This window comes from Chroicocephalus ridibundus, chromosome 8, assembly GCF_963924245.1.
Source record: "Chroicocephalus ridibundus chromosome 8, bChrRid1.1, whole genome shotgun sequence".
In the NCBI taxonomy this organism is placed as follows: Eukaryota; Metazoa; Chordata; class Aves; order Charadriiformes; family Laridae; genus Chroicocephalus; species Chroicocephalus ridibundus.
Window position 1 is genome coordinate 6,145,170 of NC_086291.1, and position 12,877 is coordinate 6,158,046.

Here is a 12,877-nt window from a genome sequence, read left to right on the forward strand (position 1 = left end):
CTAAGAGCCCCGTTGTCACCCCGCCGCCCCGGCACCGGTGGGCACCCGCCGCCATCCCCTGCCCGTGGCTGGCTGCCTGCTGAGCTCCCTCCGAGCCTCCAGCTGCCGTGCTGGGCCGGCGGCAGAGCTCGGGGTGCCCCGTCTCTCCCCCCCGCCCGCCCCGCGCCACGTCCCCAGCCCCAGCACGGCGGCGCGTTGGCGGACTCCCGCCGCGGCCGCCCTGTCCGCCCGGCAGGTGGCGCTCGCCGCCCCGCCGCCGCAACCATAGAGTCCTGGCTGCCTCCTTCCGCTCCGCCAACTTCCGGCTTCTGGCCGGCTGCGGGTGAGTTTCTCCCTACACACGTGACAGGGGGCTGTTCCCCATTGGTTGTGGCGGCGGGGGGCGCGCGGGGCGGGCTGGCGCGCGCTCGCGGCCACGTCCGCGTGGAGGTGTGAGGGCGGCGCCGCCATGGCGGGCCTGCTCAGAAGATGGCGGCTCCCGGCCCGCACCGCCGGCCTGCTGAGGAGATGGCGCAGCTGCGGGCCCCGGCATGGCGGCCCGGGCAGAGCCAGGCGGCTGCTGCTCTCACAGCTCTTCCAGCCCCTCAACCTGCAGGTGGGCGGCGAGGCGGGGTTGGAGGGCAGGCCCGGGGAGCCCCTCTGCCGGAGCCAGAAGCTGATGCTGCAAGGGGGGCTGATCCACCCCGCCAGCCCCGGCTGCTACTACTACCTGCCACCCACCGTCCGCGCCATGGAGAAGCTTGTCAAGGTGATGGACGAGGAGATGCAGGCCGTGGGGGGGCAGAAGCTGAACATGCCCAGCCTGAGCTCAGCGGAGCTGTGGCGTGCCAGTGGCCGCTGGGAGCAGATGGGGCCGGAGCTCTTCCGGCTGGCGGACCGGCACGGCAAGCGCTATTGCTTGGGCCCCACGCATGAGGAGGCGGTGACGGAGCTGGTGGCCGCTCACAGCAACCTGTCCTACAAGCAGCTCCCGCTGCGCCTTTACCAGGTAACCAGGAAGTTTCGGGATGAGCCCAAGCCCCGCTTCGGCTTGCTGCGTGGGCGGGAGTTTTACATGAAGGATATGTACACCTTTGATGCCTCTGAAGAGGCAGCTCGGCAGACCTATGACCTCGTGTGTGACGCCTACTGCAGCCTCTTCGACCGGCTGGGCCTTCCCTTCGTCAAAGTGCGGGCAGCCACGGGCAGCATTGGAGGCACCATGTCCCATGAGTTCCAGCTCCCGGCAGATGTCGGTGAGGACAGGCTGGTGCTGTGCCCTGACGGACATTTTGCAGCCAACGTGGAAACGCTAAACGGGGAACAAACATCTTGCCCCACATGCAGGGAAAAACTCACCCAGACCAGAGGGATCGAAGTGGGGCACACGTTTTATCTGGGGACCAAGTATTCCTCTGTTTCCAATGCTGTCTTCCTCTCCCCCGAGAACAAACCCCAGCTGGCAGAAATGGGTTGCTACGGCCTGGGCGTCACTCGCATCCTGGCAGCCTCCATCGAGGTGCTGTCTAAGGAGGACAGCATCCGTTGGCCGAGCCTCATTGCGCCCTACCAGGTCTGCTTCATTCCCCCCAAGAAGGGCAGCAAGGAGGAGGAGGAGGGAGCTGCGCTGCTGGAGCGGGTGTACGATGACCTCACCGAAGCGCTGCCCCACCTCGCCGGTGACTCGGTGCTGGACGACAGGACGCAGCTGACCATCGGCAAAAGGCTAAAGGACGCCAACAAACTGGGTTATCCCTACGTGGTCATAGCCGGGAAAAGGGTTTGCGAGGACCCCCCGGTCTTTGAGGTTTGGAATCAGAACACCGGCGAGGTTTTGTTCCTCACCAAGGAAGGTGTCATTGAGTTGATGAGTAAAGTGCAAGTCCCTTAAACTCCCTGTCTCTGAATTTCTCATCTTTGCTGCACTAAGTTTATCTGAAGAGCCTCGGTTCCTTTTCGAGGATGTGCAGGTTGTCGGTGAAGGCTCGGGGTGAGCGGAGCCGAATCCAGCTCATGTCAGAGCTGGCCTCGGTGCCTTGCAATGGCGCTGGGGTTGAGCTGGGGTCAGATCCTGTTTCCCTGTGGGACCGGGGGTGTTTCTCCTCTGGCTGCGGGCCCCCACGAGCTGCTTTTACCAGTGTGTGTAACCTCACATGGCTGTGGGAGCGCTGGCAGGGCCAGCCATCACTGCCCGGCCACGGCAAACAGGCTGGCAATGGCCTCTGTCGAGCCCACACAACAGCTGAGGCAGCAGGAGGGGGGACAGGAGGGCTTTCCCTCTCCCTTCTTAGATGCTGAGTTCTGAGCATGGGGGATTTTAAGAGGGAGAGAAAGGAAGGCACCTTTACTCCGTTTGTGTCTTCTCTGTGGAGACACCCAGGTTCCGTGAAGCTGGAAGCTAATCTTAATTAAAGTGAAATAGTGAACTCCAGAGCCCTGTTCACCTTGAAAATGCCGTAGCACTGCAAATCTGCAGGAATTAAGGTGAAAAATGGTGTTGGGCATCCGCATCCCAGTCCTGCAGGTCAGTCCAGCTGGTGAGGCGCCTGGATCTGCCGGGCTTGGGTGGTGACACCCAAGTGTGGTTTCGGGGATGCAGCCTCAGAGTGGTAGAAAATCTTTGCCGAAAAGATTAACTAGGAAACATGAAATCAGGGGACCTGCAAAAGTCCGGGCCATGTTGTTTTTAGGCTGTAAGTAACCCTGTCCCACTGGCTGGTGACATCCCGCCCGTACATGCCCACTGCAGCCTGGGGCTCGCCTTGCCGGGGCTCCTGCGGGGAACAGCCACCATCCCAGTGACACTGACTGGTGCCGTGGCCCCCTGAGCCTCCCTCGAGCGGGGAGACTCCCCTCGCCCTGTGCCGCAGCTCCTGCCTCTGAGATCTGGAGACCAGGACCAACAGCGGTGCCACTGTCACGCAGGGCTTTGTGTCAGACCCGCGTGCTCCTGGACCTGAGGAGGTCACCTGGGTCGCCTTCTCCCTGTCCCAAGCAAGGATCAGCTCCAGCTGCCATGCCCATGGGAGATGCCACCTTTAGGTTTACCTGCCCCTGAGGGCGCTGGCGATGGGCTTGGGGCACTGGGGCTGAGGGCTCGGGGATGGGCCCAGGGGCTCAGGGCCGAGGGCGCTGGGGACACCAGGGCCAGGGCTGAGGGCTTGGGGCCGGGGCTGAGGGCGCTGGGGGTGTGCTTGGGGACAGGACCCTGGGGACACCAGGGCTGAGGGCTTGGGGCCGGGGCTGAGGGCGCTGGGGGTGGGCTTGGGGACGGGGCCCGGAGGCGCGGGGACGGGGCTCGGGGACGGGCCCGGGCCCGGGCCCGGGCGGTCAGGCCCGAGAGCGCTGGGGCCGGGCCCGGGAGCTCAGGGCCGAGGACGCTGGGGCCGTGGGGCCGGGCCCGAGGGCGCTGGGCCGGGCCTGAGGCGGGGGGCGGGCGAAGGGAAGGCGCGGGGCGGCGCGGAGCGGCAGCATGGCGGAGGCCGGGCCTGGCGGCGGCGCGGCGCGGTACCGGGGCGCTCTCCACCCCGACAGCTGGGAGGAGGTGAGGCGGCGGGGCCCGGGTGGGGTGCGGGGGGCCGGGCCGGGCCGAGCTGAGCTGAGCTGAGCGCCGGTGTGTGTCCGCCCGCAGGAGCTGGAGGCCATCCCCATGTTCATGAAGCGGTGTCCGGCCGAGATCGACGCGGCGCGGCAGCCCGAGCTGGCCTGTCTGCAGTCCCTCCTCTTCGACGAGGAGCAGGGCCCCGCAGGTGGGCAGTCGGGGCTGGGAGGGGGTCTGCCCGGCTCGGCGAGAGGGCTTGGGACGCCTCTGGGGCGCTGGGGAGCGGCACCCTCCACTCAGGCCCTGTCCGTTCTTTCCCCCCGCCCCGCTTCCATCCCTGCAGAGCTGGCCAGGATGTACAAAAATGAAGGGAACGAGTACTTCAGGGAGAAGGACTACAGGAGAGCTGTCATCGCCTACAGCGAGGCGCTGAAAAAGAACTGCGAGGACCCCGAGCTGAACGCCGTGCTGCACACAAACCGGGGGGCCGCACAGTTCTACCTGGGTAAGGGGACGTGCCCCCGTCTTCCTCGGACAGGGCTGGGAACGGGGCGCTCACCTGCCTGAGGGATTCCTCTCCTTTCGGTCCTTGCTCTTAGTGTGCTCTTCCTTCCTCCACTCGCCTCACAGTGATTGTAGAAACTGAGTTACAGAGTCCCCACATAAGCCGTTTTGTCACCTTTGGATCTGGTTGCACTTTAAGCATAAATGAAAAGTTTTGAGCGGTGTTTCTTGCTTATAGGTAACTACCGTTCTGCTCTCAATGATGCCATCCAAGCAAAAAAGCTAAAGCCCACCCATCTCAAAGCAATCATAAGAGGTAAGAGTCAAAGCACATGTTACCGCACGGAGCGCAAGGTCGTTTCAAAACAGCTTTGCACATGTTAGTTTTACTTATTGTGCTGTTATTGTTACAAACCCAGGAACACACTGTTGTTGGATGTCGCTTTGTTTCACTGCATGCCCGAAATTAGTGTTGAGTGTGCATTCATGCGTTGTTTCAGGACATCATTCATTTCAGGAAATTAAAGCAGTTACTGTACCAGATCACTTCTCTTGTTTTGTTATTGCCGTTTCTCCCCAAAACAGAGCTCTGCCTTTTGCTTTGGCTTTTTAGTCAAAATACTGCCTTTTTGCTCATTGCTCTTCAGCGTCTGTATCTGTCAAAGAGGCTTTGGACCTGTTTCTGTAGAGCACAGCATAACTTTTGCTGTTTTCCACTAGTTTTGGGGTTTGGGGGTTCCCCCCCCCCAGCCTTTCTCACTCCATGGAAATGGCCGCTTTATTTTTCCTCATGAGACAAATTTTAATGATAAAATGTTGCTAGTAACACACACTTCTAGCATCATTCTGCCGATTTCTCTGACTAGATGAGCAAATGATACGGGAACTGCTGAAATATTTTAAGTTTTCTTCTCAGCTGACCTGCTGGCAGTCTACGATTGAACGTGACTCCGCAAGACAATAGTGTGTGCTGCTGCGTGCGCCTCTTGAAAGCATGAGGGCTAATGCTGTCTTCATAACCACCACTTTGTGTAGTGATTGTATTCTGACTCCAATACCATAACCTTAAAATCTTAATCCTTCCAGGAGCTCTCTGTCACATGGAGCTAAAGAATTTCTCCGAAGCAATAGCATGGTGTGAGGAGGGCTTGCGAATAGATTCAAAAGAGAAAAAGCTTGTGGAAGTGAGAGCTAAAGCTGACAAATTAAAGGTAAATATTAAGGCAGTCCAGCGTCTACAATGCTTGTCGCCTACTTTGTGTCAAGAAGCACCTTGGGATCCTTGGTTGAAGAGTGCTCCGTACAAGATTCTGTGTATTATATTCCCAAACAGAATCGAGTGGTGGTTCCATGTAGTGCGTGTTGTTGAAATGTGTAGGGGAGAGAGCTGGAGGGGACCCTTCTGGAGATCTGAGATGATTTCTCCACCCGTTGGCAGGGTAGGGCAGCGATGGGCATTGGTTTGCTGTGTGTGACCATGGTGCAACCTTTTCTTACATGCAGCGAGCTGAGGAGCGGGATGCAAGGAAAGCAAAAGTGATGGAGAAGAAAGAGCAGTGTCAAAAGGAAATTTTGCTTGCAGCAATAAAGGTGGGTCAGTGACGGGGTTTGGTTTTCTTTAAAGAGCTCTCTTGTCTGTCTGTAAGAGGTTGTTCTCACATGTAGGCTTTAGTGGGCTAGAGCCAAAAAATCGAGCTAAAGCCATGGTTCTCCTTATCTGTGTGCCTCAAGCCCCAGCTCCCACATTTCCATATTTCAGGTAACAGCTAATGCAAAATACAAACTCAGTGTTAGGAGGTAGACCAAATGTTCAAGAGAGCGCTCTGTCTGCTGAGCTGTAGCATCACACTGGCCCGATTAACCTTGCTTTGTTTGCTGCTGATGGGCTTTATTTCAGTGGAAGGGTAAAAGATAACCATCCAGTACGGTGGAGGACAGAATCCGTCCTGGATCCTTTCCGTTCTTGGCGTCTGTTTGGTCTATGTTAAAATCTTTTGGGCTGTTACGTAAAATCTGGTCTCCTCTTCTGCAGTTGTTTTTCTAAAGAAAGAGTGAGCTTTCTTCAGTTCTCTGAAAGCGTGGATGTTCTCAGGAGCTGGTGCGTGTCGTTGCACCCTGAAGTTATGGTCCTGAAGAATAGGATTTCAGATGCCTCCCTTGCCCCACATTTTCTCAGGCTCTTCTCTCAGCGTGCAGGCTTCTCTGGATTCCCACCTCTCCTCCTCTGTTTTATGAGGAGTCTGGGTGTCTGGCTGAGGTTCTGGATTCTGCTGGGAAGACTGGTCACCTGAGTCTGATACTGTAAGAAGGCTTTTGATGGCATGTTTAAGAGCTGACTCATTAATAAGAATAACACAATTTGTCTTTTTACTGGCTGCTGATTTTTTGCTCTTATTCTTCCCACCATAACTGTTTGTTTTTTGGTTGGGTTTGGTTTTTTCCTTCCTCCTCCCCAGGAAAGAAATATCAAGCTAGTTCTTGAGCCTTCAAATGAAGAAGAGGAAATATCAGACGGCCTGGCTGAGTTATCCATAGATGGATTCCACTCTGACAATGCCACAGGGGCAAAGGTGCACCTAGATGCTGATGGCAACCTAAACTGGCCTGTCCTCTTTCTGTACCCTGAGCATGAGCAGACAGACTTCATTGCGGCTTTTCATGAGAACTCCAGGTAAATGCACTGTCAGCAGCGTTCTTGCATAAAGGCGATGTTTGAGTAGGTGAGCACAGGCAGCGAGTGAAGCACTGCCATGCTCATGAAGTAGCTCCGGATTTCTAATGTCATAGCTGACCCTGCTTTTGAGCCGGAGGCTGCTCTCGATGACGTCCTGAGGTCCTTTCCAAGCTGAACTCATAGAATCATCGAATGGTTCGGGTTGGAAGGGACCTTAAAGCTCATCTGGTTCTAAGAATTATTCTATGATTTACAAATGCCTCTTCAAAATATGAGGGCCAAAATCTTGACGTTACATGAATTTATAGCACAGACAAACATGTCATATTTGGCCAATGTGATTAAAGGGGGTTGCCGTGAAAGCTTAGACCAGTGGCCAGTTATACCTGTGTCCCATCCTCAGGCACGGATTTTAGAGGTTCATTAAGGTGCTGTTCCCAAGCCCTCCAAATATGGGGTCTCGGAAAGAGGATTAAACTTAAAAATTATACAAAGCTTCCAAAGGGGACCTCTCATAACCTCCAGTGACCCTATAGTTTCCATGGGGGCTTACAGCAGGCTTGACTGAAGTGCTGCAGACCTTTCAGACTATAAGCAAGTGACTGACAAGGTGGGAATTCCGCTTCTCTTGATATTAACTTCAGTTTCTGATCTTGCAATGCTAAACAAACTTGGAATTTGTAACTTCTTTTTTTTTTTGTGGGGAAGTACCTATTCCTCAGATCTAATAATAAGTTTAGGACTTAAAATTACACTGCAAACAGAGTAGTAAAGTTGTGGTTCTTATACGATGTTGTTCACTACTCCTTTTCATGACCAAAAGAAATGAAAATGGGTTCTTAGAACAAATTAGCCACCAACACTCCGCAAGCAGGAAAATAAGCAAGCCTCTGACACACGAGCATATTCTGAGCTCTCTGATCTGCTGAAGCGTGGTGCTGGGGGGACCGGGTAAAAGGAAAATCGATTTTAGATGAAATGCAGGGTGTTTATTTTGACATCTTCTTCAGTGGGAAAACGAAAAGTTAAAAATAATTTGCTGTTGCACTGCTCAAGTTTGAAACCGATAGCATGAGTTACAACGGGGCCTTGGTCTCATTGGGAAAGCAAAGAGTTTGAAGGGAAGAAACTGTTAGTGATCCATACTTACTTTCAATTTTATTGTCTGATTTGCCAATGTATTTTTACCATCAGTCAAATGCAACTGTACAAATCATTGCAGCTGAATGCTTCATCTAAGCTAACCAAGTGTGTTTTGGCTTTTAGGTTTATTGATCATTTAATGGTGATGTTTGCTGAGTTACCTCCTTGGGATTTAGAAAGAAAATACCTTCCCAGCAATATCGAGGTGGGAGGTTTGACTTTCCTTCTATTTCAAGGTTGTCGTGTTGTGATTTGGTTTTCCTGGAGTCAGATGGAGCAGCTTGGAGCGTATGAAAGCAATGGCATCGTTACCTGTTTACCCAACATGGATGTGAAATAAGGATTTGGAGAGCTATGTTCGTTTATTAACACAAACATTTTCCAGGTGTGCTGACACGGACACAGAATTCATTAATGAAAATGAAAGTTCTTTTTTCTTCGACTTAGGTTGTATTTGATAGAAGGCATTTATAGATACTGCTTAGATTCTCATCTTTGTAATGATAATTAAGATTTAGGCCATCGAGCTGGTAGGCTGCCGTTTTTTTAACTGCATAGTTGTGAAGTTGCTCAATACAAATGAGGAAATATGTAACGAATTTTAAAAAAGGGTTATTTTCAGATCTAGCTGGTGGTGTTTAAACACTTAATCCCATCAAGACAGTATATGTCTATTAAGACTTTAGCACATCCGAGGTGCGAGTTGGTTGCGGCTATGGCAGGTTTGGAGAATTTTTCAGAAATTGTACATGGAAGGATACAGGTGTTTATTTTTCATTTCCCACTTCAGCGTGACGTGTGCCAGCCCTTCGTGCAGTGAGCAGGCAGGTCCAAAAGGACAGTGGCTGTGTACTTTACCAGGTTAAATACTGGGGTTGTAGCTCCGTGTGCAGTCTAAGGCACAGTTGCTGGATTCAAATCTTTTAGATCTACTCTGTTTTATTCAAGTACCTTTAAACCTACTCAGTTTAGCTCGTACCATTGCTGCGTGTCACCTGTTAAAAAGCAGCCCGTAGATTTTGATTGCTTCTCTGTAAAGCACGGGAACAGCCAGTGTATTTTGCCTTCCTGCTGCCACTGCTATTAGAAGCTGAGCTAGTTTATACAGGGAAGACTTGGAATTTACACAAAACAATTTCTATGTTCCTGAAGTTAGCGTCCGACACAGCTGATTCCAGCTACAGATGTTTGGTAAATTTCGAGTCGATATATGGTGTGCTGTTACTGGACTTTTAACAGCTTAAGTAGTTTGACCTCATGTATCTTAAGTGTTTAATAACTTTCCCAAATTTTTTCAGCTCTATTTTGAAGATGAAGAAAGAACAGAAATGTACAAGCTGAACCCGGAACACACGTTGCTGCAAGTGCTGCAGCACCAAAGGTGAGGCCGTACCTGTTCATGCCCACAGAGAGCACAAAGGCAAAAAGTATGAGCGACGGGCTTTAAATGCAGTTTGCTCTCTGATTTAATAGTCCTAACTCTTGGACTTTAATTGTCGTAACTCTTCTCTGATTTAATAGTCCTAACTCTTGAAGGTGTAAAGCAGTGGAACTGCGTGGATTTTGTGCCTGGCTTTAGCGACTTACATCATTTTTTTTCCCAAAACAAAAAAACTTAATGACTTTTTCCAGGACTGGATGGAGTTGGGAAGGGGAATCGGGCTACACACCACAAGCAGCAGCACAAAAGGGCTGTTTCAGATCCCATCTACGCAGTGCTACTTTAAAAAAAAAAGGGAAAAAGCAGCAGCATGTAAAGAGAGCATGTTGAAGGTTAACAATGCTCTCACTGTTAACGATGCTGCATGAGCGGCCCCCAGCACAGCACGCAGCACAGTTTCGCTCTGAAACTGACTTTAAAGTGTTGTGCAGTTATTTAGAGAGAAGAATTTGCTGTTCGTGAAGCCAAAAAGTTACTGTAAAGCCCGTGCTGTTAACTCGCACCGTCTTGTAGCTGGCTGGAGAAGGCCTGCTGCCCGGCGCTGGGGGCTTGGTCTGTCACCGTGGGAGCGGAGCTCTAGGTCCACTGCTGCGGGCTGTGCTTGAACTGTCCCTCCATAAAACTCAGCAACGTGCGTAAACCCGCAGACTTCAGGCTGTAAGGGCAGTTGCAAAGGAAACCTCCTTCCAGAGGGAGAATGACAGCTGTTTTAATTAGAAGTAGCTGTTGGGAGAGGATTTGATTCATACAACACTCCTCCTCCTAAATGTGTGTAGCCCTGGCTACGAAAGGCTCTGCTGATCAGCCAAAAAGCTTGTCATTGGCCTTGGGGACGTCAGTCTTTATTGAGCTGGGCAGAAGTCACTCACCTTGCATGACGCTTGGCCAGCTACAAGGAAGCCAAAGGACTCGTTTTAATCTTTGCAGGTATTTTGTAAAGGCTGGCACTCCAACAGTTTTGGCATTTGTAAAGCATTCTCCGTTCTCAAAGAAGTACTTCTCTGGCAAGAAGGTGCATCGACTATAACGAGCAAGAACGAAACGAGGAATCCTGTGCAAGAGGCTGCTGTTTGTTATCCCAGCTACAGGCTGCAAACTTCTGCTTGTACTAAAAGACCTTGCACGCTTCAGGGGGAAGAATAATCTTGGCACACGGGGAAACTTGCAGGAAAGCAGCACGGGAGAATGAAGGGTTTACAAGAGGGGATTATTTGTTTAAAAAGAAATCCAGCTGGTTTGCAGAAGGTCTCCTCGGTGATAGGCTGCATGCGGTTACGAAATAAACCTGAAGCAGCGCCAAACGCTGGCTGCAGTTGACGCAGCAGCAGCAGCTGGGAAGGTACTTACTTACCTGTGAAAAGTCACCGATTTCCGTGGAGGTGGGCTGGGGTTGCTGGGGTTTCACAGCAGCGGTCCGGGGCCGTACCTGCCTGCTGCAGCGGGACGGATGCAGTCAGATTCCTGCCTGGGATTAAACGGCTGCTGCTTTTTCACCGCTCGGCTCTGCCGCCGGCCAGGGTAAAGCAGAGCTCTTCGCTGGGAGCGGTGTGTTTTACTGACCCTTTTGCTACCTTACCGATGGCCCCATAGAACCCGGAAATAAACATGTCTATTTTAAGTAAGACTGACTTCTGCCTAATAAATGAGACAATAATTCTTCTCACCTCGTTAAATACTCCAAGAGAATGACGAACAGTAATTCTAAACCCAAACGTAACAACCTTATCCGTTACGCTAACCGGTAAAGCCAACATGCAGGGTCTTCTGCGCTTCTGTGTTAGCTTTCAGCATTTAATTAAAAGTAATTCTAAATCTCTTTTTTCTTAGACACACCTAGCGCACAGGGTCAGCCATAAACACTCCTGCTCAGATCACGCAGGATTTTTCGCGCTCCAAGAGCTGTATTCAGACGGCGCTAAAGAAAGCATTTCCATTTCACTATTCCTAAATTTCTGTACCGTGCGCCAACACAGTTAAGAGTATCTTCGTCTGAGGATGCTGAAATTTAATCTCCAGAGCTGGGGGTTAGTTTACAAGGCAGCAGGATGCCTCCCTTTTCCCAGAGCGTTGGTTCTGGCCAGCCAGCCCCGGCTCTCACAGGGCAGAGAGTCGGGCAGCCAAGTAGTACAAGCTCAGGCCGTTGCAGGCGACGCAGCAGAGGTTGCAGAGGGAGGACAGAGCGTGGTAGAGGGAGAACTGCCGGGACAGCTGCCTGTAGCTGGGGTTGGCGGCACGCAGCTCCCTGCAGGACTTGCTGGTCGACAGCCCGACCTCCTGGCCGAGGCCGTGGCTGCGCTCGACGAGGTGCATGTCTGCCACGATGCCGGAGGTGACCGGCCCGAACCACTGCGTGTTCAGCACAGAAGCAGCGACGCAAACGAAGAAGACGATGATCTGCAGGGGAGCAAGGCCCGCCCGTGAACATCTCGCACATCTGGTAGATTAAATTCCTCCCCCAACCCCTCTAACGCACAAGGCTCGCTGCAAGCTGGATGCTAACCGGCTTCTTTTAACCAGAGCCATGTGTGGACATCATCATCGTTTGCAAACCAACCTCAGTGGAGCGGAGCGGAGCGGGACCCCGCGGAGGGAGGAATTTGGGCTAGGGCCAGCTCATGTTTTAAAGCGGGAGGCTACCTGGGTAGTTTGTTCGTCGCTGAGCAGCTCGCTGGGGTGGTACATGGCAAATAGAGTCAGGTTGAGGAAGGCGCAAGTGGAGCCGATGTGGAAGTAGTAGGGGAAGAGCTGGCGCTGGATGGAGCCGTAAGTGTGGCGAGGGAGGTGGCTGCCCATCACGAACCCTGCAAGGGGGGAGAGCGGGTAGGTCCTGGGGCAAAGCCACCTCCCCTGGGCCTTCCCCCGGCCAGGGAGCCACGGTGGCGTGCACGGGCCACAACCTACCTGCCACGAAGGTCACCCAGATCTGCATTCCCCAGTAGGTGGAGAGGAAAACCAGGTGCAGCAGTTTGATGGTGTTGGAGGGCTCTGTGTCCATCAGCGTGGTGTCCTGGCTGGGGACGAGTCCCTCCATGTCAGCCGAACCGCCCCCCCAATTCGCTGCTGTTACTGCCGTCACCTTGCTGGGTGCAGCAAAGGCAGTTTAGCTTCACAAGCTGGCTTCTTTGGGAAGAGCTTTGGAGCTGGCACAGCCCCTTCCCAGCCCTGCCACCACCCACTCGACGGGGCTGCCAACCCGGTTCTCGGACCCCTTCTATCTCAGGGGCCGGGCACTGCGTCAGCACCTGGTAACGGGCCCTGTCGGGTGGACTTTCGGTAATGTCCAGCCAAAGCCCCGGCTGACCCCTGGCAGCAGGAACGAGCAGAAAGTCAATAAAAAGGAAAAGCCCTGACAGATACGCCTGCCCACGCTGCGGCCATCAAAGAGGCCTCTTGGCCAGGGAAAAGTCCCCCTGTCTAAAAACAGCATGAGTTTTTGCACTCTTTAACAAAAAAGCCTGGGGGCTCGAAGAAGCCGGGCTGGCTCCCGGCGTCACCCCGCTGCCCCGGACCCCACGCTGGCACAAACACGAGAGCACGGCCAGCGGCGGGGAGAGGGAGGCTTTGAAGGAGCTGCCTGCTCCGCTACAAGGAGCGC

The 12,877-nt window shown here is 53.2% G+C and overlaps 3 protein-coding genes across 4 annotated transcripts; 2 read left to right on the top strand and 1 right to left on the bottom strand.

The window, feature by feature from the left end:
- The first annotated feature begins 274 nt into the window (after positions 1–274).
- Positions 275–1,930, top strand: PARS2 (prolyl-tRNA synthetase 2, mitochondrial). Its single transcript, XM_063344046.1, has one exon. It carries the CDS (start codon positions 449–451, stop codon positions 1,868–1,870), a length of 1,422 nt encoding a protein of 473 aa, XP_063200116.1. The 5' UTR covers positions 275–448; the 3' UTR covers positions 1,871–1,930.
- A 1,486-nt stretch (positions 1,931–3,416) lies between these two features.
- Positions 3,417–10,735, top strand: TTC4 (tetratricopeptide repeat domain 4). 2 transcript variants are annotated; one of them, XR_010072314.1, is made up of 10 exons: positions 3,417–3,523; positions 3,611–3,728; positions 3,864–4,025; positions 4,263–4,340; positions 5,111–5,235; positions 5,528–5,614; positions 6,481–6,695; positions 7,965–8,226; positions 9,140–9,222; positions 10,210–10,257. XR_010072314.1 is itself a non-coding variant. In XM_063344573.1 (10 exons), exons 1-10 carry the CDS (start codon positions 3,452–3,454, stop codon positions 10,307–10,309), a joined length of 1,122 nt encoding a protein of 373 aa, XP_063200643.1. In that variant the 5' UTR covers positions 3,417–3,451; the 3' UTR covers positions 10,310–10,735. The 2 variants fall into 2 exon arrangements, 1 of the variants encoding a protein (XP_063200643.1); XM_063344573.1 differs by having other exon boundaries at positions 7,965–8,046; positions 10,210–10,735.
- A 500-nt stretch (positions 10,736–11,235) lies between these two features.
- On the bottom strand, positions 11,236–12,465 carry TMEM205 (transmembrane protein 205). The gene is made up of 3 exons (XM_063344574.1): positions 12,184–12,465; positions 11,920–12,083; positions 11,236–11,676 (listed from the first exon to the last, which is right to left on the bottom strand). Exons 1-3 carry the CDS (start codon positions 12,311–12,313, stop codon positions 11,377–11,379), a joined length of 594 nt encoding a protein of 197 aa, XP_063200644.1. The 5' UTR covers positions 12,314–12,465; the 3' UTR covers positions 11,236–11,376.
- Positions 12,466–12,877: the final 412 nt, after the last annotated feature.

What these genes read in the sequence shown, in the direction of transcription:
- TTC4 (XM_063344573.1), top strand. Translation starts at nt 3,452, where the DNA reads ATGGCGGAGGCCGGGCCTGGCGGCGGCGCGGCGCGGTACCGGGGCGCT. An exon ending in GGCCGCACAGTTCTACCTGG is followed by an intron (nt 4,026 to 4,262) that starts GTAAGGGGACGT and finishes TCTTGCTTATAG; the next exon opens with GTAACTACCGTTCTGCTCTC. An exon ending in CTAAAGCTGACAAATTAAAG is followed by an intron (nt 5,236 to 5,527) that starts GTAAATATTAAG and finishes TCTTACATGCAG; the next exon opens with CGAGCTGAGGAGCGGGATGC.
- PARS2 (XM_063344046.1), top strand. Translation starts at nt 449, where the DNA reads ATGGCGGGCCTGCTCAGAAGATGGCGGCTCCCGGCCCGCACCGCCGGC.
- TMEM205 (XM_063344574.1), bottom strand. Translation starts at nt 12,313, where the DNA reads ATGGAGGGACTCGTCCCCAGCCAGGACACCACGCTGATGGACACAGAG. An exon ending in CTGGGTGACCTTCGTGGCAG is followed by an intron (nt 12,084 to 12,183) that starts GTAGGTTGTGGC and finishes CCCCCCTTGCAG; the next exon opens with GGTTCGTGATGGGCAGCCAC. An exon ending in GCGACGAACAAACTACCCAG is followed by an intron (nt 11,677 to 11,919) that starts GTAGCCTCCCGC and finishes GCTCCCCTGCAG; the next exon opens with ATCATCGTCTTCTTCGTTTG.